The sequence below is a fragment of the Juglans regia genome, chromosome 1 (assembly GCF_001411555.2).
Source record: "Juglans regia cultivar Chandler chromosome 1, Walnut 2.0, whole genome shotgun sequence".
Classification (NCBI taxonomy): Eukaryota; Viridiplantae; Streptophyta; class Magnoliopsida; order Fagales; family Juglandaceae; genus Juglans; species Juglans regia.
Genome location: NC_049901.1, coordinates 209525 through 234119, shown reverse-complemented (window position 1 = coordinate 234119; position 24595 = coordinate 209525). Strand labels below are relative to the sequence as shown.

The window sequence follows — 24595 nt, the reverse complement described above, 5'->3', positions numbered from 1 at the left end:
AGGAAATAAATTTTTAGTAAAAATTTAATCGATTATTAATTAAAGAAAAGTGCTTGAGCTATAATTTTTTTTTTTTTTATAAAATTCCAAATTTACTTTTATAAAATTCGACTAAGCCATTTCCCAATTCCCACGGTCAAAACACCGGTGATGAGTGATAACTATTATGTACACGAGGGTAATCTTGTACTTTCGACTTAAAGCAGCAAGCCAGTGACAACCAGAATACGAGAAGCTCTTCATGTCTCCAATCAACTCTTATCTATATCAGTGATTCTTAAACTGCACATTGCACGGCCAAGTGGTACTTAATAATCGATTATTTTGAAGTTTTGTTCTAAAATTATCATAATTCGGAGATGCAAGTGCTCGCATGCAATTCTGGGCATCTCCAATCTCATGCAATCAGTGTTTTAAGTCGCCTCATAGGTCGGCGCGAGCTCTGCTTCGACGTGTGCTCTCACTCACAGCCTCACCACAATGATTCTCACAAAAACGCCATTCTTTCCCAACCCAATACCATTCAAAGGTTCGCTCTTCCACTATCTCTCCCTTATATCAAAGAACTCATCATGCGATAAATATGATTTTTCTTGCCAATGTCGTTACTGGGTTTGTGATTGAAATATCGATGTTCTGCTTATGTTGCATGTGTCCAAATTGTTATATTGACTTATTTCATTTTATCTCCCGATTTTATTTTTGCCCAAGGTGCCTATAAAGACCCTTTTTTGGGGCTCTGTATCCATCGTATAAACGTTTTTTTAAAACAAAAAATAATGAAGATGGGTATTTTGTATGATATCGTGGTATCGGCACTACAATTCTCAAATGTTGGTTCCAGTAATTGGTTTCGAGGATTTTGATATTTTCCCTTTTGATGGTTTTTGGAGTTGTAGGGGTCACTCAAAGAAGTTGGACAGAGTAATGTGCAACAATGTTCTGGTCACAACTCGGCGGATTTTAGTTGCAAGTTTGTTCATGTACTCGTGTTATCATCCTTCAAGGTACTCATCAGGTCCGCACGGTTCAGCTTTGGATCACTGGTAGACTTGCAATATGTTCGAGGCCTCCAATCGTATGACTTAATTTTGTTTGTCATTAATGATGTTCAACCTTTTAGGGCAAATCTATTGATGCTTTTGAATGAATTTTATTAATAATCAAGAAAAAAAGAAGAAGCACAGGCTAATCACGGGACAAAAAACTCCTGAACTTGAGTTGGGAAGACAAAGATGGGCTGCCAGCCTGCCATTCAGTGGTAAAGACAAGTAAAGAATAAAGCCTCGACTTCTTCCACGCGTGGAGTATTTAAAGTTTAAACTACGACATGTGGCCAACACTATTATCCGAAGCTTGTGGGGATGTCAACCTGTGGATTGGTGTTGACATCAACAATTAACAAGTAATCCTAAATGTGGGTGTAGTATTTGCTTAACAAATTCTAACTAAAAATTAGAGAACAAACCATTGAAGGCAAATTCATAGACTCGATGGATTTGAAAAATGTCTAGATATGACTTGCCAGAATGGACTAGGCTGAAACTTGGAACATCTCGTGAAGCTATATATAATTGAAGGCTTTAAACAGGCAAAGCTTGACGAGAGATGCCGCATCATTGATGTATGTATGACCAGTTTCAGTCGATCTTAGTGATGTGAATACATGGTGAGACAAAAAATGACTTCCTTCCCCGTTTGAATTCAGAGATGAGTTGAGATGGTTTTAGATGAGGTGAATAAAATATTGTTAGAATATTATTTTTAATATTATTATTATTTTGGGATTTGAAAAAGTTGAATTGTTTATTATATTTTGTGTGAAAATTTGAGAAAATTGTAATGATGAGATAAGATGAGTTGAAGTGAATTCTGAATCCAAACAAGGTTTAAAGTTTCTAAAAACTTAAAAAAGACCCACTGTACTGGGTGCTATCAGAAGGGTTGTGAACTCTATGGATAGAGCTATATCCTCTGGTCACCAAATATGCCTCTGGTATATCGCAGTTGTAGAGGAAAAAATGCAATTGTCAGGAGAGAGCTTTGGCATAACTGAGGGCGGTCATTAAGTTATAACTGATCCGAAGCTTGATGACATAAAACTTTTTCTCCCTTTGTTAGATAACAGATTTACTTGAATACAAGAATCCCCTTTTAGAATGATCATTGAATTGGTGAAGTGTTTGGTTTGATTAATGGGGACTATCATACTTATTAACTTACTTCTGATGATGGAATTAACTGTGATATACAGCTCTAGCTTTGGGGGATCCATCTGTGACAGTTGAAGATGTAACTCCTCCTGTTTATCCTTCTGGCTCACTCTACCCTGTTGAGGTTCTCTTTACCTAATTTTTTGTTCTGTACATGTTTTATGAAGGATTTATTTATCACCATAGTAAAAGGAAAAAAATAAAAAAGGAAGAGTTTTTCTTTTCACACTAATTTCTTCCGACCTTTTTGGTAGGTAAATTGATGTTTCTTATTTACAGGAAAGAATTGTCCAACTCTTTGAGAAGAACACATACTCTGTTGTGAACATTTTTGATGTGACATTGCGCCCTCAACTTAATGTAACTGGTGTGGTTGAGGTATTTTTGCAGCTAGATTAAGAGTGACTTCATTTATTTGCAAAGAAAAGAAGGAAAAAAATGGCTTTATGTCAGTTGTCTTGTATCAAGAAGCAAAGTTGTAGAACTAGATAGCTTGCTCAAGTGCTTTTCTGATGCATTAATCACATAATATGACAACTTCTCATTCATTCAAGCATAAAACTGGGTGACAGCACATATAATTCGTATTATCCATATTGACAGATTCCCGAAGGAAATGGTTCTGGTGTAGTTTGGGATGGACAAGGGCACATTGTAACAAATTATCATGGTGAGAGCTAGTGAGTGAATTTACTCTCACAAAACAATAGATGAATGCATTTTCAAAGATCCTTTCATGATGTAGCCATGTTGTTGTGGCATATCTATTTGCTTTCCTCTCCACATTTTTTTTTTTTTTTTGTATAAGGAGGACGGAACCTCCGTACTTTATTAGTAAGCCTCACTTATGGCGGAGGAAAACCGTTATACATAAGGACAAGTCTAATCAACATACAACCAGAAAATTAAAACATAAAAGAAACTCCATTCCAGACACAACAAAAACCACCAGAAAAATCATTTTTCTTAAACAAGCCTAACATAAGGTAATCCAAGCTTGTCCATACGTAATATCCCTATGAGTTTGGAAGGAATATCTTGAGGGAGCCATTGTTGGGTGCATCCCCTCGCTCCTAATCGAGCTAAATAGTCCGCCGAAGCATTCCCTTCCCGATAGATATGCATAACTTTAGTAACTAATCCTTTCAAGAGTTCTATTATTTCATCTCAGTAATCTTCTAAATACCATACTGCATAGATTGAAGTATTCGACCATCTGACCACCAAACTTGAATCTAATTCCAGATCAATATGCACTACTCCCATCTTTTTAATTAAACACAAACCATGTAAAAGACCCAACAATTCGGCATAATTATTAGTACCTTTTCCAAGGTGTACCGAGAAGGCCATGCACAAATCACCATTTGCATCTCTAAGCACACCACCCGCCCCTACATCGCCAGGATTTCCAGTTGAGCTTCCATCAACATTCAGCTTTAGTCGTCCCAATTCCGGCTTTGTCCATCGAACCAGTTTTGGAGTTGATCTTTTCGGCAATTTCATTGGGATATTAAACTCCATTAGAGTTACCTCGTCTTGTCTCGACAACAATTTCCCCACTTTGAGTTTTTCTCCCACTTTTGCAATCCATATCTTAATCTTGCACCACACTGTTTCAGCCGACTATTTTACTCCTTCCATCCAAGCATTACACCTTCTCAGCCAAAGACACCAAGTCACAATAGATGGAATAATACCCTATAATTGACCCATTTGAGAAGACTTTTTTGCTTTGGAGAACCAGGCCCTCTACTACCTGATTCCTAGAGCTGCCTGCAACTCTACCTTGTCCCACTTGCGCATATGCTCGTCTCCAAGTTTCCTTTGCTATATCACCAAGCGCTAGCACGTGGTTTATATCTTCATATCCACCATTCCAGCAACAGTCACATTTTGAGACTATGGGAATGCCAAGCTTTCTTAATTTGTCATCCACACTTAGGGCAGGTTTGGAACCTCAAACAAAACACAAAATTCTCATCTCATCTCATCTCATCATTACATATTTTTCAAATCCCCATACGAAATATAATAAACAATTCAACTTTTTAAAATCCCAATACACATTTTTAAAATCCCAAAACAATAATAATATTAAAACTTAATATTTTAAACTTCAAAACAAAACACAAAATTCTCATCTCACCCCCCAAACCTACCCTTAGAGCATTATTGAATACTTTCCACATAGTAACAGAAATATTTTTGGGTAGGCAAGAATGCCATATCCAATCAGACCATCTTACCTTTGGGGCTCTTACGCGAACAAAGTTCCATGCACTCTTCGTAGAAAATTTTCCATCATTGTTAGCTGTCCATACCAGTAAATTTGATCCAGATTTGCTTTTACTAAGAACATCCAACACTTTTTCATCCATTTCTCCCCCTAGCATCCGATGTAACATATCCATATCTCATCGATTTTCAATTTTGCAATCTTTAATTTTTAATCTTGTGGAGGCACCCATGGTAACCGTATTACAGGGGGAGCATCATCCAGCCATTTATCAAACCAGAAAGATACATTTCTATCTCTTATCTTCCATTTGGATAGGTTTTGGACTTCCGGAATACACGAGGATACCCTCCTCCAAAATCTGGTGTCTTTCCCTTGATCCACAAGAGAGATATGATTGATTGTTTCTTACATATTTAGCTTTGAAAAATTTTGTCCACAAAGAGTCTTCCACCATGATCTTCCACGCAAATTTCATGAAGAGGGACTTTTGAACATCTTTAAAATTTCTAAACCCCATTCCACCTTCTTCCGTTGGTAAGCATAATTTTCCCCATGCCTTCCAATACGTTTTTGGCTTTCCTTCATGTACACCCCAAAAAAAGTTGCTCAAACTTCTATTTATATTTTTCAGCACTGACGCAGGTACATACACAGTAGAGAGTAAGTATGTGGGAAGACTCATTAGAACATGCTTTAACAGGAGCACACGGGCCCCATTTGCTAATAATTTAAGTTCCTCTCCACATATTATTAAATCTGATAACTGGGCAAGAAACTGCTATGAGCAAAATTATTCATCCATCAAAATATTTGCAGTTCAAACATCTTTTGAAAAGTTCGAGTTAATTCTCGAAAATATGGGCTTTGGAAGAGAATTTGATCTTAGTTATGTACTATAATATGTAGTTTATACTGACTATGGAATCTCAAGCTGACCATCTTTTTTTCTGTTGCCTCAGTAATTGGTAATTCCCTTTCTAAAAATCCAAGCCCAGGACAGGTTGTTGCACGAGTTAATATTCTAGCATCAGAAGGGTGAGACTTATAAAAATCCTTTAGTACATTGTACTAGTTGAATTATATTATTTCTCTATCATTATTCTTCTCATTTTATTTTACTTCTCAAAGGGTACAAAAGAGTTTTGAGGGTAAATTGATTGGTGCTGATCGTGCAAAGGATCTTGCCGTCTTAAAGGTAGCTTTTTTTTATAATATATTTTTTCTTCATCAATTCCACCTATGTGATATCTTTGCTACACTAGCTAATTGTAAGCCCAGATGAAGGAGGGTCGTGGTGGGTTAACTGTGAGCATAAAAATGTTGTCAATACTTACGTCTTTTGAGTCTGCAAGAGTACCGGTGCAAAAGAGTGATCTTGTTAATGTGGAAGGAGCAAAAAGGATAAAAGGGAGGCCAAAAATGAGGTGGGTAGGTGTTATAGGTGAAGATGATTATTAGAGAGGAACATGGGTACGTGATGAAAACTAGGGCTGAGTAGCATAAAGATAGTAATGTGGCGGACTCCAATTGGTGGGGATGAGGTTTAGTTGAGTTTAGTCTTATCAGTAAGATTGCTTATTTAAACTTCTAGGTTTCATCGTCTGCTTAGGAAGCTATGTAGGTATGCTGGTTTACTGGATGATGTTTATCATAATAGTTTACGTGCTATTTGGTTTCATCACTCTAAATAAGAACATCCAATCTGATAAGTATTAACACCGAATATAAACCCGTACAGATAGATGCCAGCTCTCAAGGTAATGGTTCCTTTTGTAGTTACATTGTTCATATGTTTGTTTACCAATGAAAAAATTTCACATGCTTATACATTCAAAGTTCCAAGCAAAATGTTACCATGATGTGATTGAGGAAATGTTGTGTCTATATATATAAACAGAGTTGCATGTCTAAACATGAAAGTATGTTCCTTGGTCCAAAGTTAAAGTCACAAAGAGGCAAAGTAACAAAGGAATATGGTACTGCTACTTAAGGAGAGAGAGAAGAGTGCAACCACACTAAAGGACACGATAATGTGTGGTTCGTGTAAAGTTTTGGAGTCCCTTTCCGAGTTCACACTTGGTACACCAAGATTAATAGAGCTGATTTTCACTAAAAAATGACTTAGTTCGGTTGGCCCTGGCTAAGTATGAAATGATGTATAGGGGTAAATGTTAAATATTAAGTCATAAAGGGCGATACGTATGATGAAATATCTAAGCACTGTTAATTCATCAGATTTGACTATACCTACCTTTAGGTATGCTTCAGTTTGATGTCTTGATTGGAAGGTGGTATGTGACGGTTTTTTAACGACGGAGTCCGGGGCTATAGTGCTCAGAATGGGCTCTTCCAAGGTGGTAGTCATAGAATCTAAATCTTTCACTCTTGTGAAGGAGGGGGGCAATCTGGTTATTACATAAAGGAGTCGGAGGGTGGTCTCGAAGTTGTTTCTAGGATCCTCATCGGTGCAGTGGCTAGCTAAAGCCATGGAAGAGTGCACCAAGGATGAAAAAAATGGGCTTTTTCTCCACAGTTTGGGAAGGAAGCCGCTGTTTTATAACGCATCGTTGCTCGAATGGTTGAGGTTGATATATGGCGGTGGATGAATATGGTAGTGGTGGGAGGAGGAATTTTATCTTCATATCATAGGAGGTGGGTAGAGGCTGGACTAGAATGGGGGAGGCACTGTGTGTGTTTTTCTTTGAATGGAGTATCGACCACAACGATGGAAACTCAAAGAGAAAGGAGGTAGTGGCTTAGCCCTAGCACCACTCCTACATGGAGGCGTTGATGGTGGAACAACCTCGTATGTCTTGATATGGAAAGGATGGCAAGGAAGGAAAGGGAGTTGTTGCTAAGGGATAAGGCATTGTCAATGAGGCACGCCCTGCACAGTGGCAAGGAGAGTTAGCAGGAAGGTAGGGGGCGTGGCAAAAGGGGAGACATTGTGTGTTGTGTTATTGGAAACAAAATCCCAACTGATTGAGCTGCAAACCAAACTAGATTGGTTAATAAGGAAAGAGATGGGCCTTGGCCAAAATCTTGGATTTTGTTCTTATAGCTAATGAGTTAGAGCTAGTAAGGGGTCTTCAAATCCTGGATTCTATTCTTATAGCTAATGAGTGGCTGTATAGTAGATTAAAGTCTGGTAATGCAGGGATTATCTGTAAATTAGTTATGGAAAAGGCATATGATCATGTAAATTGGGAGTTCCTGGTTTACTTGTTAAAGAGATGTGGTTTTGGGGAAAAATTGTGTTCGTGGATCAAATGATGCATCTCAACGGCCAGATTCTCTATCTTGATTAATGGCAGCCCAAAAAGTTTCTTTAGCGGCTCTCGTGGGCTAAGACAGAGAGATCCTCTATCCCCATTTCTCTTTGTTATTATTATGGAGGCCTTGAGTAGGATGATTTCAGTGGTGGTTAGAAATGGTTTTATGGCTGGTTTTTCAGTAGGTGATTCGAGTAGGGGCTTTATCTCAATCTCACATTTATTATTTGCAAATGACACACTAATTTTCTGCAAGGCTGAGCAAGAACAGATTAGAGCACTGAAGGTGCTCCTACTATGCTTTGAAGCAGTGTCAGGACTGAAATTAAACTTTGATAAGTCATAGCTAGTACTAGTCGGGAATGTCAATATCACTCGACATTTGGCCAGCACACTTGGGTGTAAGGTTGCTTCTCTTCGTATGACATATTTGGGATTGTCGTTGGGGGCTGCCTCACGAGCCTTATCTGTTTGGGACATTGTTATTGAAAAGATAGAACGAAGATTGACAGGGTGGAAGAGAGTGTACTTGTCAAAAGGAGGCCGGGTGACTCTAATCAAAAGTACTCTTTTTAACTTACCAACTTATTTTCTGTCTTTATTTCCTATTTCTGCTAGTGTGACAGTAAGGATTGAAAAACTCTATCGAGACTTCTTATGGAGTGGGATGGGGGATGAATTCAAGTTTCATTTAGTTAGCTGGGATAAGGTGTGCATGCCATTTCCCTCTGGGGGTTTGGGGATAAAAAACTTGAAAACGTTTAATCGGGCTTTACTTGGGAAATGGTTGTGGAGATATAACATGGAACCAGAAGCTCTTTGGAAAATGGTGGTCAATTGCAAACATGGTAGTGGTTGGGGGGGGGGGGGGTTTGGTGTACTAAAGAGGGGAATGGGACCTATGGTGTGGGGGTTTGGAAGCATATAAGAAGAGGGTGGGGGGTGTTCTCTCGCCATACTAAACTTGTGTTGGGGGAGGGTACTTGCATAAAATTTTGGCGAGATATTTGGTGTGGGGAGGAGGCCCTAATGGATTCTTTTCCATCCGTATTTCGAGTATCATGTGACCAAGAAGCTTTAGTGGCGGATCGTATAGTTTGTTCAGGGGACCAAGTTCAATGGAATGTCACTTTTAATAGAGCAACTCAAAATTGGGAACTAGACAACTTTGAGACTTTTTTCAGCCTTGTGTATTCTGTGAGACTGAATGGACTGGGAGCTAACAAACTGTGGTGGAAACTTGCGGGTAAGGGTGCTTTCTCGGTTAGTTCCTTCTATAAGGCCCTTACTTCTCTTCCAAATACACATTTCCCTTGGAGAAGATTGGGGAGGAAAAGATGCCCCCCAAAGCTCTTTTCTTCACTTGGACAACGGCTTTGGGTAAGATCTTGACAACCGATAATCTGCGAAAGTGCCGGATAATTATTTCAGATTGGTGTTGTATGTGCAAGAAAGCTGGCGAGACAGTGGATCATCTCTTGTTACACTGTGAGATAGCTAGAGTCGTGTAGAGCGAAGTGTTCAGTCGATTAGAGTTAAGTTGGGCAATGCCGGCTACAATGGTGGAGTTATTGGCCAGCTGGACAATTCCGGGTGGTATGGAAGATGGTACCTATATGCATTATGTGGTGCATATGGCGTGAACGTAAAGAGCGGACTTTCGAAGATAAGGAGCGGACACTAGAGGAGCTTAGATCTTTATTTTTCCGTACCTTATTTCTTTGGGCTCTAGCTGTAGATTTTAATGGCCTAAATTTTCATGATTTTCTTGTTTTCACTATTACGTCTTAGATAGGCCTTCTCCTTTGTATATCATCTTGTGTACTTTTGCTTTGCCTATCCTTTATTAATACTATTGTTTACTTATAAATAAAAAATAAAAAATCTAAGCACCACAAAAGTAAGGTGTGAAATTAATGAGCTGTTACTATGGATTCTCAGCATTTCACTTATACTGTACAAGATACAAGTAGTGGTGTACTGATATCTTTAAAATGCCAGGTAGAAGCCTCTAATGATCTGTTGAGGCCAATTAAGGTGGGGCAGTCATCTTCTCTAAAAGTTGGGCAGCAGTGTTTAGCAATTGGGAATCCATTTGGTTTTGATCATACCCTTACTGTTGGAGTTATCAGTGGACTGAATCGAGACATTTTCAGTCAAGTTGGAGTCACAATTGGTGGAGGAGTTCAAACAGATGCTGCCATTAATCCTGGGAACAGGTCAGTTGGGACCATTCTTATCTAAATATTTTCATTAAGCCTTATAGCCCATTCCTCTGGTGGTATCTTATTGGATGAATTTCACCCCTCATTGGGATGTCAGAGGTGATAGAACTAGTGAAGAAAATACTTCCTTTGCATCAGCAAGATATTCGTGTTCGTAGTAGTTTGTGCATTGCCTAATGCTTGATTTTTTTTTGTGACTATGGCAGTGGTGGTCCTCTTCTAGATTCCAAAGGAAATTTGATTGGTGTTAATACTGCAATATTTACTCAGACAGGTAACTTTTTTTTCTTTTTTCCTTTCTTTTGATGATACTAGGATGGGTAAATTTCCTTATATATGCAAAAGTTTCTTACACAGATCCTGAGATATTTTGAGATTTGATAATATTTTGAAACTCTGCGTACATTTTCCCAATATTTGAATGATGCATTAGGCTTTGTTAAATTCTAGGTATATGCAAGTTATTTTGAAGGGAGTGACTGTTTCCTCTATTTGGTGGCAATGAACTCCTTCTATACACCACATATATCTCTGGGGAACTGCTTTCTGTATTACCGAGTTTTTCACTTTTGGCTATCTTAAAGATTTATGATCATAAGAATTATGATATGGCAGGTACATCAGCAGGTGTTGGTTTTGCCATCCCTTCCTCAACTGTAAGCAAGATTGTACCTCAGTTAATCCAATTTGGAAAAGTGAGTGCTTTTTGCTAATTAATTTTTCATTTCAAATTCTCATTGAATTTTATATTTTGCTAGAAAATATCTGAAACCCAGGACCTAAGCCAACCTCCACCTGTGTGAACTTGATTAAAGTATTATCCTTCTCGTTGGTTTTATCTAATTTTATTGGTGTTCTGTACATTCAACAAATTAGTTTTATTTGTTAAGCATGCCTGAAGAAATGATCACAACTAACATGGAAAATAGTGAAAGCTTTTGGATTTTGTTTCACCAGAAATGCTCTAAAAGCTACTACATACCTTCGTATAACTCCTATCTCATTATTTCTCCATCTTAGGTTGTTCGAGCTGGTTTAAATTTGGATATTGCTCCAGACCTGGTTGCCAATCAACTTAATGTTCGGAATGGAGCACTTGTCTTACTGGTATCCCTTCAGAGATTTAAATTTGCATAATGTTAGAATTCCCTTTATGCTATTCTTTTATTCCATTATCAACATCTCAAGTTAATCATATGGTGTTGTAGGTTCCTGGAAATAGTCTTGCAGCAAAGGCTGGGCTACTACCAACCACAAGGGGTTTTGCTGGTAACATAGTACTCGGGGATATCATTGTTGCAGTTGACAACAAATCTGTGAGTGCTTTCTTGCTAAAACTGTTTCCTTTTCTATTTTCGATTCTAATATACCTGCTTTTCATCATTGATGATGAAACTTTTATATACTATTAAAGAAAAGATATCCTTCGAAAATGTTTTATACGTGTGGTGTGTGTTATCCTGGGAAAATCTACCAGAAATCAATTTGTAGCCACTGTAAAGTATAACTTTTTTTTTTTTAATGTTTTCTTTATTCTCTGCTTCCTGATTTTTTTCTTCTTCATTTTTCTTGGGTGATAGATGGAATTTAAGACCCTGAAGTTTAATCAAATCTAGTTACATATTGTGGGTTTTCCATCTTGGATAGGAGAACTCATGAGGACTACAAGTATAACTGTTTTCTATTAATTTGCAATCGATACACACGTGAGATATGAAAATTATTGTAACATATTTTTTAAATTATTCATATAATCCTATAACCAGGTTAAAAGCAAAGCAGAGCTGTACAAAGTGTGGGATGACTATAATGTAGGTGATAAAGTAGTCTTGAAGATTCTGAGGGGCAGTGAAAATGTGGAGATACCTATTGTATTAGAGGAAAAGAATTCGTGACAAGGCAAGTCGATAATCATATTGATTCTCACAAGTACTATTTTTTCAACTTGTTCTGTATAAAGGGAAAATAATCATGCTGTAATTTTAATGTCAAATGAGGAAGTGTTGTACTCATCATTATTCTACTTGTGAAAACATATAAATAACTAAGACCTAAGCATTTTATGGTTTTCTTTCTCAAATTTATTCGTAACTTATGGGTTGGTGGTTTTTGTTGGACAAAGGAAGTGAAATGATTCGAAGCATCAAAATGGGCTTTTGTTTCCCATGTCATGAATTTCTCTTTTAGGCACCCAACAGAATCACCGATATTTGGATCTTTACATGATTTGAATACCCAGTACGTCTATTTATGCTGAATCCAATGTTGCACAAGGTTTATAACTCAGCCTGCTGCTAAGTTTTAGGCTACCGCTTGCTCAATTGTAGCCCACAAAAATGAAAAAAAAAAAAAAAATAGGTAGGATTTTTCCCGACTTACTATCAATGCTTGCAACCATCTGATGTCATTGAACAATCCGGCTTGGAGTATGAATAGAAGTGTGAACATGGAGTTTGGTCGATGGCGACGATGATGTTTTATGTTCTTGTCTTGGTGCGGTTCCTCTGCATTTGTTGTGTCTTTTGTTTTGTTCTTGCATTGAGATTATATATGTGCTATGCTGATTATCCATATATATATATATATATATATATATATATTTTTATCTAAGACGTGATTAAACGACAAAACCTAAAGAAAAACTTACTAAGCAATTGCCACATTTCTCAGAAACAAGTTAAACTTATGTTTACATGATCCTGATTTTAAAGCATCAGATCTCAATCATGATTGTCCTTATAATTTAAGTAAAAAAGACGTCTTATTTGTTTTAATATCTCATATCTCATTATATATATATATATATATATATATCATACCTGTCTATTCCAATTTATATTTATACTTATCCATTAAATTAATTCTGTTTCCGTGTTGTATTTTCTTAATCAATTTGCTTCCAATTAGCAGACACCATATTAGAATTTTAAAAATTTCACAATCAAACTGATAATATACTTCTCTAATAGTCTGGCATTAGAATACAAATCCCCTTTCCTTTTCTCTTTCTATTTTGATTGGACCCCTCTCCTGATTGAAAAAAAAGGAAGTTTTTGTATTTTTGTCCTGGATAGTTTCCCAAACCGAGAGAGAGAGAGAGAGAGAGAGAGATAAAATGGAATATATATATATATATTTATATATATAGGATGACATGAACTTAATGGCCTACCAGGATTGAAGCTGAATGGTATTTATTTGCACAGATAAGGTTCAAACAGTAGCTTATCATTTAAGCAATTAGGTTTCCTTGGATTAGAAGGGGCATATCATATGTGAGATTGAAGGAAGTTGCTTTGAAGGAGATCACCCCCAACATTTCCATCAGTTGGGCCCTACATACAATTAAATACACTGATCAAAACCATGAATTATAATTAGAGTTATGCTACAAGTAAGCCTCACACTCTGCACACCACTTAAAAAATATGTGATTTTACTCTTTTATCTTCATATTTTATATTTCATATTTTATGAAACATGAGGGTAAAAGAATAAATTCACATATTTTTAAGTGGTGTGCAAGAATATGAGGCTTATGTATATAATTTTTCTTATAATTAAGCTTATATATATATATATATATATATATATATATATATTACCAATCCAAATTATCCCAGTACTCCAACGGCCAACCCCTCCAAATCACAAAGAACAACCACCGGCACCACTCCAATATGCTCACAAATTAGTACAAAAAACGCCACGATATCCTGAAACCTTGGCATAACAACCTAAACATGCACCAAATTTACTTACCCAATATCATCATCATCGTCCACACCATTGGCTCCATCACAGTTGAACGTAATTTAGAATACATTTTAATTAGTACCGCTGCCGATTGGCATAAAACACCACTCAATATCTTATTATATATAATGACGCCAATAGTCTCAAGACAACCTAAAATTACTTATCTGCGGTTAGAACTTAGAGTCCATCAAAGATGGCCTGCAGAATTAACGTACAGGTCAAGAGGGAGACTACGTCGACGGCAGAATCTCAGGCATATTAATTTAAGCTAGTAGCAATCATGGAATTCATGACCATCGTAGTTAATTTATGAAACTATTTTAGAGTTATATATATATATATATATATATATATATATATACCACCTAGCTAATTAATTTGTGGTACTGCTGAATTATAGAAAGAAACCATGCATATATGATTAGTATATATATTAATGTAACTTGAACGTGGATCGATTTGCCTCATTCATGAGAACATGCATGGTTATAGGTTAGGACATTAATGTTCAAAAATAATTAAGAGGTTCATAAGAAATTTATAAGCTGGTGGCTAGACAAGTTTGACCCATTTTTTTAACTTGTGTGCATGCTACATGCATGGGTGCCAAACGCTAGGTTAAGGAACAGACAAGAAAGCCTTCAAACGAGGGCTGTATATTGGGAGTACTTGATTATATTGGGAGCTCCCCACTGGGCTATTTGACTCAAAGATCTTCACCTATTTCCTAATACGTACCAATTACTCAATTAGCTAGCTAGGTTGGTGCTGTGCAAATATTAGAAAAATTATAAATGCTCATGCGTGACTATTAATTATTGGAAAATAGTTTGATATGTGCATATGCATAGTTTTGTTATACATCAATTATTATTCGTCTTCATACTCTATATCTGACAACTATTTTTTTTTTTTTTTTATAGAATAGAGTGTGGAGTAATGAATAGTAGCTGATGAAAATAATTATTCGCACATGCATACATCTTTGTTCCACCGTTAAGAAATTATGAGAGCCCAAGTCCTTACCTACTAAAACCATGGTGGCATCACTGAAAACGTACATGATTTGAAATCGAGAAATTTAAATATTTATTTCCTTAAATTTCCTATGTTCATGGAAATCAAGGGGATTGACTTGTGCCATGATCTCTTTCCATCAGGCTAGCTTTAGAAAATTAAAAGGTGACTTATGATCTTTAGCTCGAGGCCGTGAACGCATATTTACAGAAGTAGAAGGGAATATCATGACCATAATTCGAAACATATCTATATTTCTAGATTAGTTGTCAATTACTGTATTATTGTGAAAATTCCAAAACAATTCAAAACTCTAGAATCTTGACTAACTTTAATGGTAAATTCTAATTATTATAATGTTGATTTCTTCCTTCGTATTGGGAAGAAAAGAAAAATAGGATGTGGAAATTTCTTCTATCATGTATTCAATTTCCCATTGTTGACCTTATGCATGATGGCTAATGCATTTTCCTTTTTATGATCAGGAATGAATGGATTTGAAGAATAGCTAGCTACTACTAGAATAAACTGTTCGATATAGAATAGAAAAAATTTATTCGTTTCATATTTTATATAAAACCAAATTATATATATATATATATAAATTAAAATGTGTAGATCATTATAAGTTTATCAAAAGACATACAAAATTATGATATCAGATGGCATCATTAGTCAAACCAGAAACGTGAGTAGCTGAATGAACTGCCGTTTTGATCTCACTGTTTGGTTATCTGTCAAATTTTACCCTAAACAAGGAAATATTTTAAAAACATTAAGCCTTGAGCAGTACTACTGTTTGCCTAAACTTATCATTAAGGCATCAACATCTGTAAAAGAAAATGAATTATGGTATGGTATGGGGGCAGGTAGTCATATTGCTTAATCCCTAACTTAGTAATAGGGCAGATTTGTTCCCTTAAATCACCTACAGGTCCTTCTGTCTTAAGATGCATTTTTTACCAAAACAATAACTTCTGTTAATCACCATGCATGTTGACTCTGCTTAAGCTGCCCCAAGAAACTTAAACTTATGGGGATGCCCTTTCGAAGGGTCAAATGGTTATTCACCACTGTATTCCAAATGTCTTAATTAAGAGCCCCACTTTCCCTAATTATTATTGAGGAATCTTGATTCTTCAATAATCCAAAATATCCAATCTGACATGTCACGTGTTCATATGTGGCAGAGGAAATTAAGGGAATAGAAGGTCCGAGAGAATGGGATAGAAATGGCAGTTTTGGGTCCTAGACATATAAGATTTTAGAATTTCCTCAATGGATTTTGAGGAGAATCTCTAAAAGAGTGAATATAAATTTTAATAATTTTTTTTAAATATTAGAAGTTGGTCCATCCTATTGTCTATAAAAAACAATTCAAGCAAATAATATTTTAAACGAAAAATAAAATATTAGTATATGGAATAGGAAACCTGCCTTGTCATCTTGTCGTTGATTTGTTGAAGATAAATGGAGACGTTTCCATGGCACTTGAAGATGAGGAAATAGGGTGAAAACAATTTGGTTGTTAAAATCCATGAAAGCTGCTGGTTTAAAAGTCCTTGAGATCCTTAATTTGGATTTAAAACCACCCCACATATATGGGGGGAGGTTCAAGAAGGTCATGTGAGAACTTCCATTAAGAAGTTCATTTCCTTGAATTTGGTTCCCTGCTAGCTGTTCCATTAAGGGAGCTTCACTTAGCTTTCTTCTCTATCAATCGTCGTGCCCTTGGTGGAAAAAAACACTTTCCATTACTCGCCCAAAAAGGGCGGCCAAAGCTTAGGAAGAAGACCCCTTCTCAGGAAGCATCAACATCTTTGAATTAAATGAACTGTACAGGGAACCAGTTCTCCTTTGAGCTCATAATTTAGTGCTGCCTAAAAAGTTTGAGCTGTTACACCGTTGCATTAATACCCCAAAAAGACCAATTTCCGAAGTTGAAAGTTGGGTTCAATCAGAGTCTTGTTCACTGAACCCCATCAAGATTGAATATTTAAGGAGAGGAAATGGATGAGAAGAACGATGTTGAGAAGGTTGATGATGTTATATTGCCGGGTTTTCGTTTTCATCCCACAGACGAGGAGCTTGTTGGGTTCTACCTCAAGAGAAAGATTCAGCAGCGAACTCTTCCTATTGAGCTAATTAAGCCAGTGGATATTTACAAGTACGATCCGTGGGATCTACCAAGTAAGATGGTCCATCCCTGGATATTCTTTTCAGAACTCAACTACTCTACCTGCTTTTGTCTTTGTCTGACTTGTTTTAGTAGATTGGGATAGGCTGCAAGCAAGGAGGAAGCTTTCCTCTGTTCATTGATTTCTTTTCTCAATGAAAAGTTTCCCTTTTCATTTACTCTCTGTAGACTTTTATATCGAGAGCACATTAAGCTGTTTCTGGAGCTAAAAATGGCTCTAGTTTGGTGTAGATTAGCCTAATGTCATATCCTGAAAAGATCAACATTGTTACAGTACTTTGCATATCTTTGTCTCCCTTTATATTTTCTCAGAGTGTTATTAGAGTTCTGTGACTCTGATTATATCCTTCTTCCTGAAACCTTTGAGGATGAACTTTCAGAAGCTCGATTCTTAATTTCTTTGTTCAACTTTTGCCACTTCTAGTTACTTATCATATAATTTTTTTTTTTCAAAAGAGGTGGCTGCTACCGGGGAGAAAGAGTGGTATTTCTACTGTCCAAGGGACCGTAAATACAGGAACAGTGCACGGCCAAACCGAGTTACTGGAGCTGGGTTCTGGAAGGCAACTGGAACTGACCGGCCTATTTACTCCTCTGATGGCAGCAAATGCATCGGTTTGAAGAAGTCACTTGTCTTCTACAGGGGCAGAGCTGCCAAAGGAATCAAAACTGATTGGATGATGCATGAATTTCGGTTACCTTCTCTCTCGGATTTGGCGCCCCCGAAGAAGTTCTTAGATAAAAACATCCCTGCAAATGTAAGTGAAATATAATTCTCCATTTCCAATTGCTTCTTTACTGAAGTTTTGTTTTCTAAATCATTTTTTTCTCATTGGATGACAGGATTCATGGGCAATTTGCAGGATATTCAAGAAAACAAATTCCATGGCTCAAAGAGCTCTTTCCCACTCTTGGGTCTCTTCACTGCCAGAAACTTTGGCAACTGAGACGCTCACACAGGGCACACACTGCAGTCAGTTCAGTCCAGAGAACATCTCTTGCACGACTGAAATTGGGTCAGCCATGCAGTTTTGCCATAACAATCACGACTTGCAACAATCCTCTACTGCCTGTTTCTCTGCTTTTGACATTCCTTCTTATAAACCCATTAATCATATAGTCTCTAAGCCTTTGCCATTCCCTCTTTCTAACGGAGAACTTCCCGATGGCTTCACGTTGATCTCCTCACTCGATGTGTCAGGACCCATCAAGTGTACGGTCGATACTCCTTCTATCTTTTTGAACTCTGCTTTAGGCGAATTGACCAGTGCCTCTGAGAGCATAGACTTTGAAGCGTCCCAACAGCAGTTAAGTGGCTTCTCAATCAGTTTGCCACAGGATGTGCAAGAAAACATGGGCACAGGAGAAGATGAGGCAGGCCTCAGGAGGAACCTAGACGCAACCCTCCTAAATAACCAGTGGGGAACCATCCGATCAATCGGATTTCCCTTCAGTTTGCCTTCAAATGATGCCTGGAAGCCCAATCTGTCATGGGATTCACCTCCTTGTCCTAGTGAGATGTCCACTAGCTACTCCGCAAATAAATGCTATACTTGAAACAAAAATGAAACTTTGCAACCAAAAGAAAATAGATTATACTGTTTGCTATGTCTTGTACAGTTCCCCTCTATTCGACTTATACTTGTTAAGTTATATATTGTTTTTCTGTAAGATTGTTTTTCTTCTTTTTCCAACTTGAGTACACCAGCCATTAAAGTCATTAAATATAGGCAGAGTTTAAAAAAAGAAATTGAGAAAAGAAGATAAAAAAGCATAGGAGAAACCGGGAATGGATTGGATCCCTTCATGGGGCACATCAACAAGATTCTAGATCAGTTCAGCGATCCCCAACTCATTTCATATGTGCATGACCTACAAAATTACATATTTGGCGTATTACTAGTGGATTCCAAGACTATGAAATTACGGTAAAACTCAGAGGTTTTGATGTTGTGATTTGTGATTACTTCTCTCTTTTGCCTTTTTTTACTTTTGTTCGCTATCTTTTGAGTGGTTCTGACGCATTTGCAAATACGAATTGTGTTGGCCATCTCTTTAGTGTTTTTGACACATTTGCTGATATTTCTTCTTGATTCCCATTGAAACCCGTGGTTTTGCTTTTGGATTAGACCAATTCTTCGGTACTGCTATTCTAAAAGCAATTCCTTCTAGATTGATCTGTCTGAATAAAAATTGGGAACACAGTTGGCCAGACGTGTGAGTGACCTGCTACAATGAACAGAAGCTGAAATGAAGGGTTGAGAGGGCATGAGATCTAGCCCTGTTTACCGGTGAACTTTATGTGTGTTGTTGATAAGATGGTTGAGTTGCGATGATGTTCATGGTTGCAAAATCTGGTTGAGCCATGCGGTAAAGCAGTCCTGGAGACGGGAGAAAGCTGTGTATATGGAAGGCGTGTTTCTGCCAAGTTGCTGAGATATTTCGGTATTGATCTAGAACGTTTGTATGAGATAGTATTATGGAATCCGGCAACAAGAGAATCAAAGATACTCCCCTTGACCCACCGCTCGCCAGATCCCTCATTCTTTTTCACCTCGTTGTCTTTGACTTCGGTGTTGATCCTAAGACTTAAAGCTTGCAACTTTGATATTCAGCGTTGCAAAGTTGAGGTACACAACCCTTAGTAATGATTCTTGGAGAGGGATAAATACATCCCCTAACCCAGCCTATGTTCATTCTCGTTTCCCTTCACACTTCAATGGCTTGCATTATTGGCTGTCTCGTGCCCCTGATAATATCGAGCACCGGCTGTTGCTTTCTTTCGATATGAGCGATGAAGTGTTCCTAGTGATATTGTTGCCTCCCGCGATTAAAAGATCTGGTTTCGAGGATATTGCAGGTATCAATGACCCTGTCCAAAACTGGGCAATGAGGATAGAACTCCGGGACGATGGATTGGTTGTTATTTGCATTCCTCCAGACGAATGCTTGGCATTGCATGACCCAAAGACAAGAACTGAGGAATTAAATATTAGCAAATAAGTTGTACTTGCTTTTAATTAATAGCAAGTATTTGCAGGTAATTCTTTTCGTGTTGTGTTCTTGCTTTTAATACACCGAGTTCGCTTGTATCTTTTCTTTGGAAAATACTATGCCCACAGAAGATATCCACCGATTGTATGTACAATGCGGGACAGGAAGGCCACTTTTATCGAGTCTTAGCAAGCCCCTAATTTCCTTAGCACTCGAGAGCTCGAAGTTGCGCTCTGTTACCCCAATTTTTGCAAGTCAGTTCGCCACCCCGTTGATTTCTCTCTCTATATATGTATGAGTGAAACAGAAATCTGTGTTGACAAATGCATGCCTCAATCTGTTCCCAGGTCTCTTATACTGTCCAGTGTGTCGAATCCTTCCTCTGCCACCATGTGAGCAGTAGCTGAGAATCTGTTTCCACTTCCCCCACCTTAATATGTAGTAATTGGTGGAATCTTTTGAGCCACCTCAAGCAAAGCTCAGACATGGTGTGGTGCCAAATGATCCATAGTATAGGGCAAGAAGCCACAATCAGGTCTCCTTTATCAACCCTGATGATACCTCCACAATCTGTGTTAACAGCAGCTTGCTGTCTTTTTTCCTTCCTCAGCTTCTGCTTTAGGAATTTCAGCGGCTTTTCAGATTCAGAGCTATGGTCCTTTTTGGAGCTAAGAAGCGCTTAAGTAGCAAGCCGCCTTCGTCATCATCCAAATCTTGAAGAAGTCGCTTACACCACATCATCGAAAATGGGTTTTCCTCGAGGAGGGCGAAAATATCATCACACTTAACTACTTTACAGATGAAGTCTCAAAGGTAATAACAGGCTGAAGCCGTTTAAACTTTAAACTGCAAGAGCAAAAGGCGGCCCAGCCAATCCGTGTCCTAAGCAAATCGACCGCCAAGGCGCCAACCCATATCATAAGCAATGGACCTTGTGAATTCCCCCCATATGGTGTGACAACGTCCAATTTTAATTACGACTAAAAAATGTTTAAGAAATGAACAAAAGATACAGAAACAAATAGCAATCCATCTCAGGTACAGAAATTAGAGTAGATAAATATAATCATAAGAGAATTCATTGAAGAAGAAATTATTGTTAAAACAAAACCACGTAAATGACTTGTCTTCAGAGTGAAAAAAAAAAAATTATCAAATGAGTAAAAGCATTCCAATACCATTCAACTCATCAACACCAACCTAATTCAAAATTTCTCTCAACTCTAAACCATTTCATAACTCGAATTACTTTCCTTTAATCCACTCAATTCAGCTTTTTGAGGCTTGCTTTTCCTTTGTCTTCTGGATCTTCAATACCTTTTTCACAATCTTCTGCTCTTCAACCAAGAATGCTCGAATTATTCTACAAAAACATATAATTTAACTATTAACATGCTCTAATCACTTGAAAAAGAGGCAGAATCTTTAAGTGCCAGTTTTTGATAAAATACCTCTCCCTAACAGCACCTCCAGAAAGGACACCACCATAAGCCCGATTCACAGTCCTTCGGTTCCTTGACAATCGAGATCTCTTGTATTCAGTAGGTCTCAAATGGGGAATCTGAAAGAGAAAAAATTGTATGAGAATTAATTTAATCATTAAATGCAATCAGTGCTATCGTGCTATCTTTATCAAGAATAAGATCATAAAACAAAAGATATAGAGACATAAAATCAAAAGAATTACCTGAAGATAAAAGAGAAATAAAGTTCACTTGCTCAAAGATACAAACAACACCACTCCCGCCGGGGGGAGGGGGGGGGGGCACAATTTAAAAGATGATACTCTCCTTTTTTGTGAAGCGGATCATGGCCAGATTCAAAATTTACGAGCACTTTTGTTATATTTTTAAGCCGTTTCGGAGCTTAAAGTGAACCTTCGTAAGTCCGAGATGGTTACAGTGGGTGTGGTGCCTAGTATCAATAGCCTGGCAAGCCTTCTGGATTGTGAAGTGTCATCCTTGCATATGAAATATTTGGCCTCCCATTGGGAGTGACCTTTAAGGCTAGAGCAATTTGGGATGGAGTTGTGGAGAAAGTAGAGAAAACATTGACTGGTTAGAAATTGTTATATATATTGAAAGGGGGTCAACTCATCTTAATTAAGAGCACATTAACTAACCTCCTCCCCTATTTCATATCTCTATTTCCTTTGCCTGCAGGGGTAGCGAATAAGATTGAGAAATTATTTCAGGCTTTTTTGTGGGGGGAAATGGGGGAGGAACCGAAAATCCATCTTGTTAAGTGGAAGAAAGTTTGTTCTCCAATTTCGAATGGTGGCTTGGGAGTGTGCAACTTGAGGACTTTCAATAAAGCTTTATTGGTGAAATGGTTATTGAGGTACCACTTGGTGGGGGATTCACAGTGGAAGAAAATTACAGACTCTAGACATAGAAGTGCTTGCGGGGACTGATGCTCCAACAAAGTGAGGGTATGGGCTTATGGAAATTTATTAAGAGGGGATGGCAGAGTTTCGAAAACCATATCCGTTTTGTGGTTGGAGAGGGCACCAGAATCAGGTTTTGACATGATGTTTGGTGTGGAGATTGTTCTCTTGATAGGGCTTTTCCAGATCTCTATCGTATTGCAGCCAACAGAGATGCTTCCGCGGCGAATCTGAGGGTATTTTCTCATGGTTCTCACCTGTGCAGTGGGGAAGATGATTCCGTTGTGCATTATGTAGTGTATTTGGGTGGAAACTGGAAAGGAATGAGCAGTGCTTTGAAGATAGCGCACAATGGCGGAGCTTCAGAATTTTTTTATACACCATTACTTTGGTTTTCAGCTATTGTACTTAATGAGAACAATGCTTGTAACTTCTTGTCCTTAATCTATCGTTTCTAAAATGTGTTTAGGTGTTCTTTTGTATACACGGGCTATGCCTATTTCATTTGTATCAATGAAATTTACTTTTTACTTATAAAAAAAAAAGTTTTTGATAATTAGGAAAAAAAAAAAGGAATGATGGGCATGCTCATAATAATTCATTCACTGATTATCAAATCAATTCGGGCATTAACATATATCCAAGCTAAATCAATTTCTATATAGTAGTAACTACACCTAATATCAGAACACCCAGCCACGTATCTAGCCATCTAAAACCAAAACCCACCGGCCACCCCCTACCCAACAAAAACCATAACCTTGCACTTATGGTCATACTGATAATTCACAAACAGCAAGACATGCGTATATATGATATCTAATTCATCGAAATGCAACAACTGCAACCAACTTTACTTCACAAATTGCCACGTTCAGCATAAACGAAGACTCCAAATGAAGACCAGCAAGCTCAATGAGATACATAAAAGCAAGATCAAACACAAGCATTACATACCCCTTGGATTCTCTTTCCAGTGACTGGGCACTTCGGCCCACTTGCCCTCTTCTTGGTGCTCTGATACACCAACTTCCCACCTTAAATCCACAAACAGACCCAAACCCATATTAGAAAACAACATTTTCAAAACAGAAATCCATTTTAAGAAAAACAATTATAGCAACGTGAAATGGTTTTACCAGGGGTCTTGACGATCCGGTGCTGGTTGGACTTGGTGGCATAGCTGTGGCGCGTGCGATACGTAAGCCGCTGCACCATTTTCAGGCACTCTTTGCGTGAGTCGTTCCCGGTATGTGTTCTATGTCAGTGCAACGAAAGGCCGAAAGAATTGCCACTCCATTCTTAAGTATATAAATAGGGTTTGGGCCTATGAAGCCCTAGATCTGACGGTCCTATTAAGTTTAAAGTACTGACGGTTGGGATTAAGTAAGATGTTAAGGGGATGGGCAAAAGTCTTATGTTGTGTTTGAATGTTGAAATGAGTTGAGTTGAGATGATAAAATATTGTTAAAATATTATTTTTTAATATTATTATTATTTTAAAATTTGAAAAAGTTGAATTATTTATTATATTTTGTATTGGAATTTAAAAAATCTATAATGATGAGTTGAGATGAGTTGAGGATCCAAACAAAGCCTTAAAATTTGTGACACAGACCATAGTATTTATTTCGTAGTTTTGTTACTCATCATTTCATACATCACATACTATAATTTTTTTTAATTTTTTAATTTTTTTTTAAACTTATTAAATTCTTCTACTTATATCCATATACTACATTTGATAAGAGAAAAAAAAATATATATATATATATATAATGTGTGGTATATGAAGATGAGGAATATAATTTTTCTTTATTTCAATTTCTATTAAGAGAAATGAGGTGCAGGGTGTAAGGCTATTTGTCCATATCCAAAAAATTGACCGGATTGAATGGTTTGGTGTAGATTGAGTCTTATTGGTTGGTCATGAGATATGATTTTTTTGGAACGAACTAGACCGAGATCGACCGAATGTATATATATATATATTTTTTAAATATTATATATATCATTTTTCATTTTTCATTTTTCATGTTTGATTTCATTTTATTTTTTATAATTTGTTTAAAATGATATGAGATTTTTATAATTTGGTTTGATTCTTACTTTGTTTTTTTCATCAAATTTTCTACACTAACTACACGCAAAGGCAAAAAACATGGAGAATTTTAAGCCAGCTTTTATATTTTTATATTTAATTGATGAATCTAGTTTGTCACACCAGATGTATGGTATAGAATTTATAAACCGGCTGATGAGAATGTTTTCTCTAAGGTTTCTTTTGGAT

At 37.2% G+C, this 24595-nt stretch overlaps 3 protein-coding genes across 4 annotated transcripts; 2 read left to right on the top strand and 1 right to left on the bottom strand.

The window, feature by feature from the left end:
- Positions 1-250: 250 nt before the first annotated feature.
- LOC109013176 (protease Do-like 8, chloroplastic) lies at positions 251-12030 on the top strand. Of its 2 annotated transcripts, XM_018995166.2 has the most exons (13): positions 251-529; positions 900-1018; positions 2255-2337; positions 2493-2591; positions 2817-2883; positions 5415-5490; positions 5584-5650; positions 9729-9946; positions 10159-10226; positions 10568-10647; positions 10973-11059; positions 11161-11268; positions 11719-12030. In XM_018995166.2, the coding sequence occupies exons 1-13, from the start codon at positions 360-362 to the stop codon at positions 11845-11847; spliced, it is 1371 nt and encodes a 456-aa protein (XP_018850711.2). In that variant the 5' UTR covers positions 251-359; the 3' UTR covers positions 11848-12030. The 2 variants fall into 2 exon arrangements, with proteins under 2 accessions (XP_018850711.2, XP_018850712.2); XM_018995167.2 differs by lacking the exon at positions 2493-2591.
- A 4268-nt stretch (positions 12031-16298) lies between these two features.
- Positions 16299-18645, top strand: LOC109013175 (protein FEZ-like). Its single transcript, XM_018995164.2, has 3 exons — positions 16299-16918; positions 17382-17683; positions 17769-18645. Exons 1-3 carry the CDS (start codon positions 16738-16740, stop codon positions 18480-18482), a joined length of 1197 nt encoding a protein of 398 aa, XP_018850709.2. The 5' UTR covers positions 16299-16737; the 3' UTR covers positions 18483-18645.
- Positions 18646-20956: 2311 nt separating this feature from the next.
- LOC109013174 (60S ribosomal protein L34) lies at positions 20957-23606 on the bottom strand. The gene is made up of 4 exons (XM_035687015.1): positions 23445-23606; positions 23263-23342; positions 21371-21480; positions 20957-21282 (listed from the first exon to the last, which is right to left on the bottom strand). Exons 1-4 carry the CDS (start codon positions 23521-23523, stop codon positions 21189-21191), a joined length of 363 nt encoding a protein of 120 aa, XP_035542908.1. The 5' UTR covers positions 23524-23606; the 3' UTR covers positions 20957-21188.
- Positions 23607-24595: the final 989 nt, after the last annotated feature.

Coding starts and splice junctions, on each gene's coding strand:
- LOC109013176 (XM_018995166.2), top strand. CDS start 360: ATGCAAGTGCTCGCATGCAATTCTGGGCATCTCCAATCTCATGCAATC. Junction 5,491..5,583: donor AATATTCTAGCATCAGAAGG/GTGAGACTTATA, acceptor TACTTCTCAAAG/GGTACAAAAGAGTTTTGAGG. Junction 10,648..10,972: donor AGTTAATCCAATTTGGAAAA/GTGAGTGCTTTT, acceptor TCTCCATCTTAG/GTTGTTCGAGCTGGTTTAAA.
- LOC109013175 (XM_018995164.2), top strand. CDS start 16,738: ATGGATGAGAAGAACGATGTTGAGAAGGTTGATGATGTTATATTGCCG. Junction 16,919..17,381: donor CGATCCGTGGGATCTACCAA/GTAAGATGGTCC, acceptor TTTTTTCAAAAG/AGGTGGCTGCTACCGGGGAG. Junction 17,684..17,768: donor ATAAAAACATCCCTGCAAAT/GTAAGTGAAATA, acceptor ATTGGATGACAG/GATTCATGGGCAATTTGCAG.
- LOC109013174 (XM_035687015.1), bottom strand. CDS start 23,523: ATGGTGCAGCGGCTTACGTATCGCACGCGCCACAGCTATGCCACCAAG. Junction 23,343..23,444: donor CCGGATCGTCAAGACCCCTG/GTAAAACCATTT, acceptor TGTGGATTTAAG/GTGGGAAGTTGGTGTATCAG. Junction 21,283..21,370: donor GGAGGTGCTGTTAGGGAGAG/GTATTTTATCAA, acceptor ATGTTTTTGTAG/AATAATTCGAGCATTCTTGG.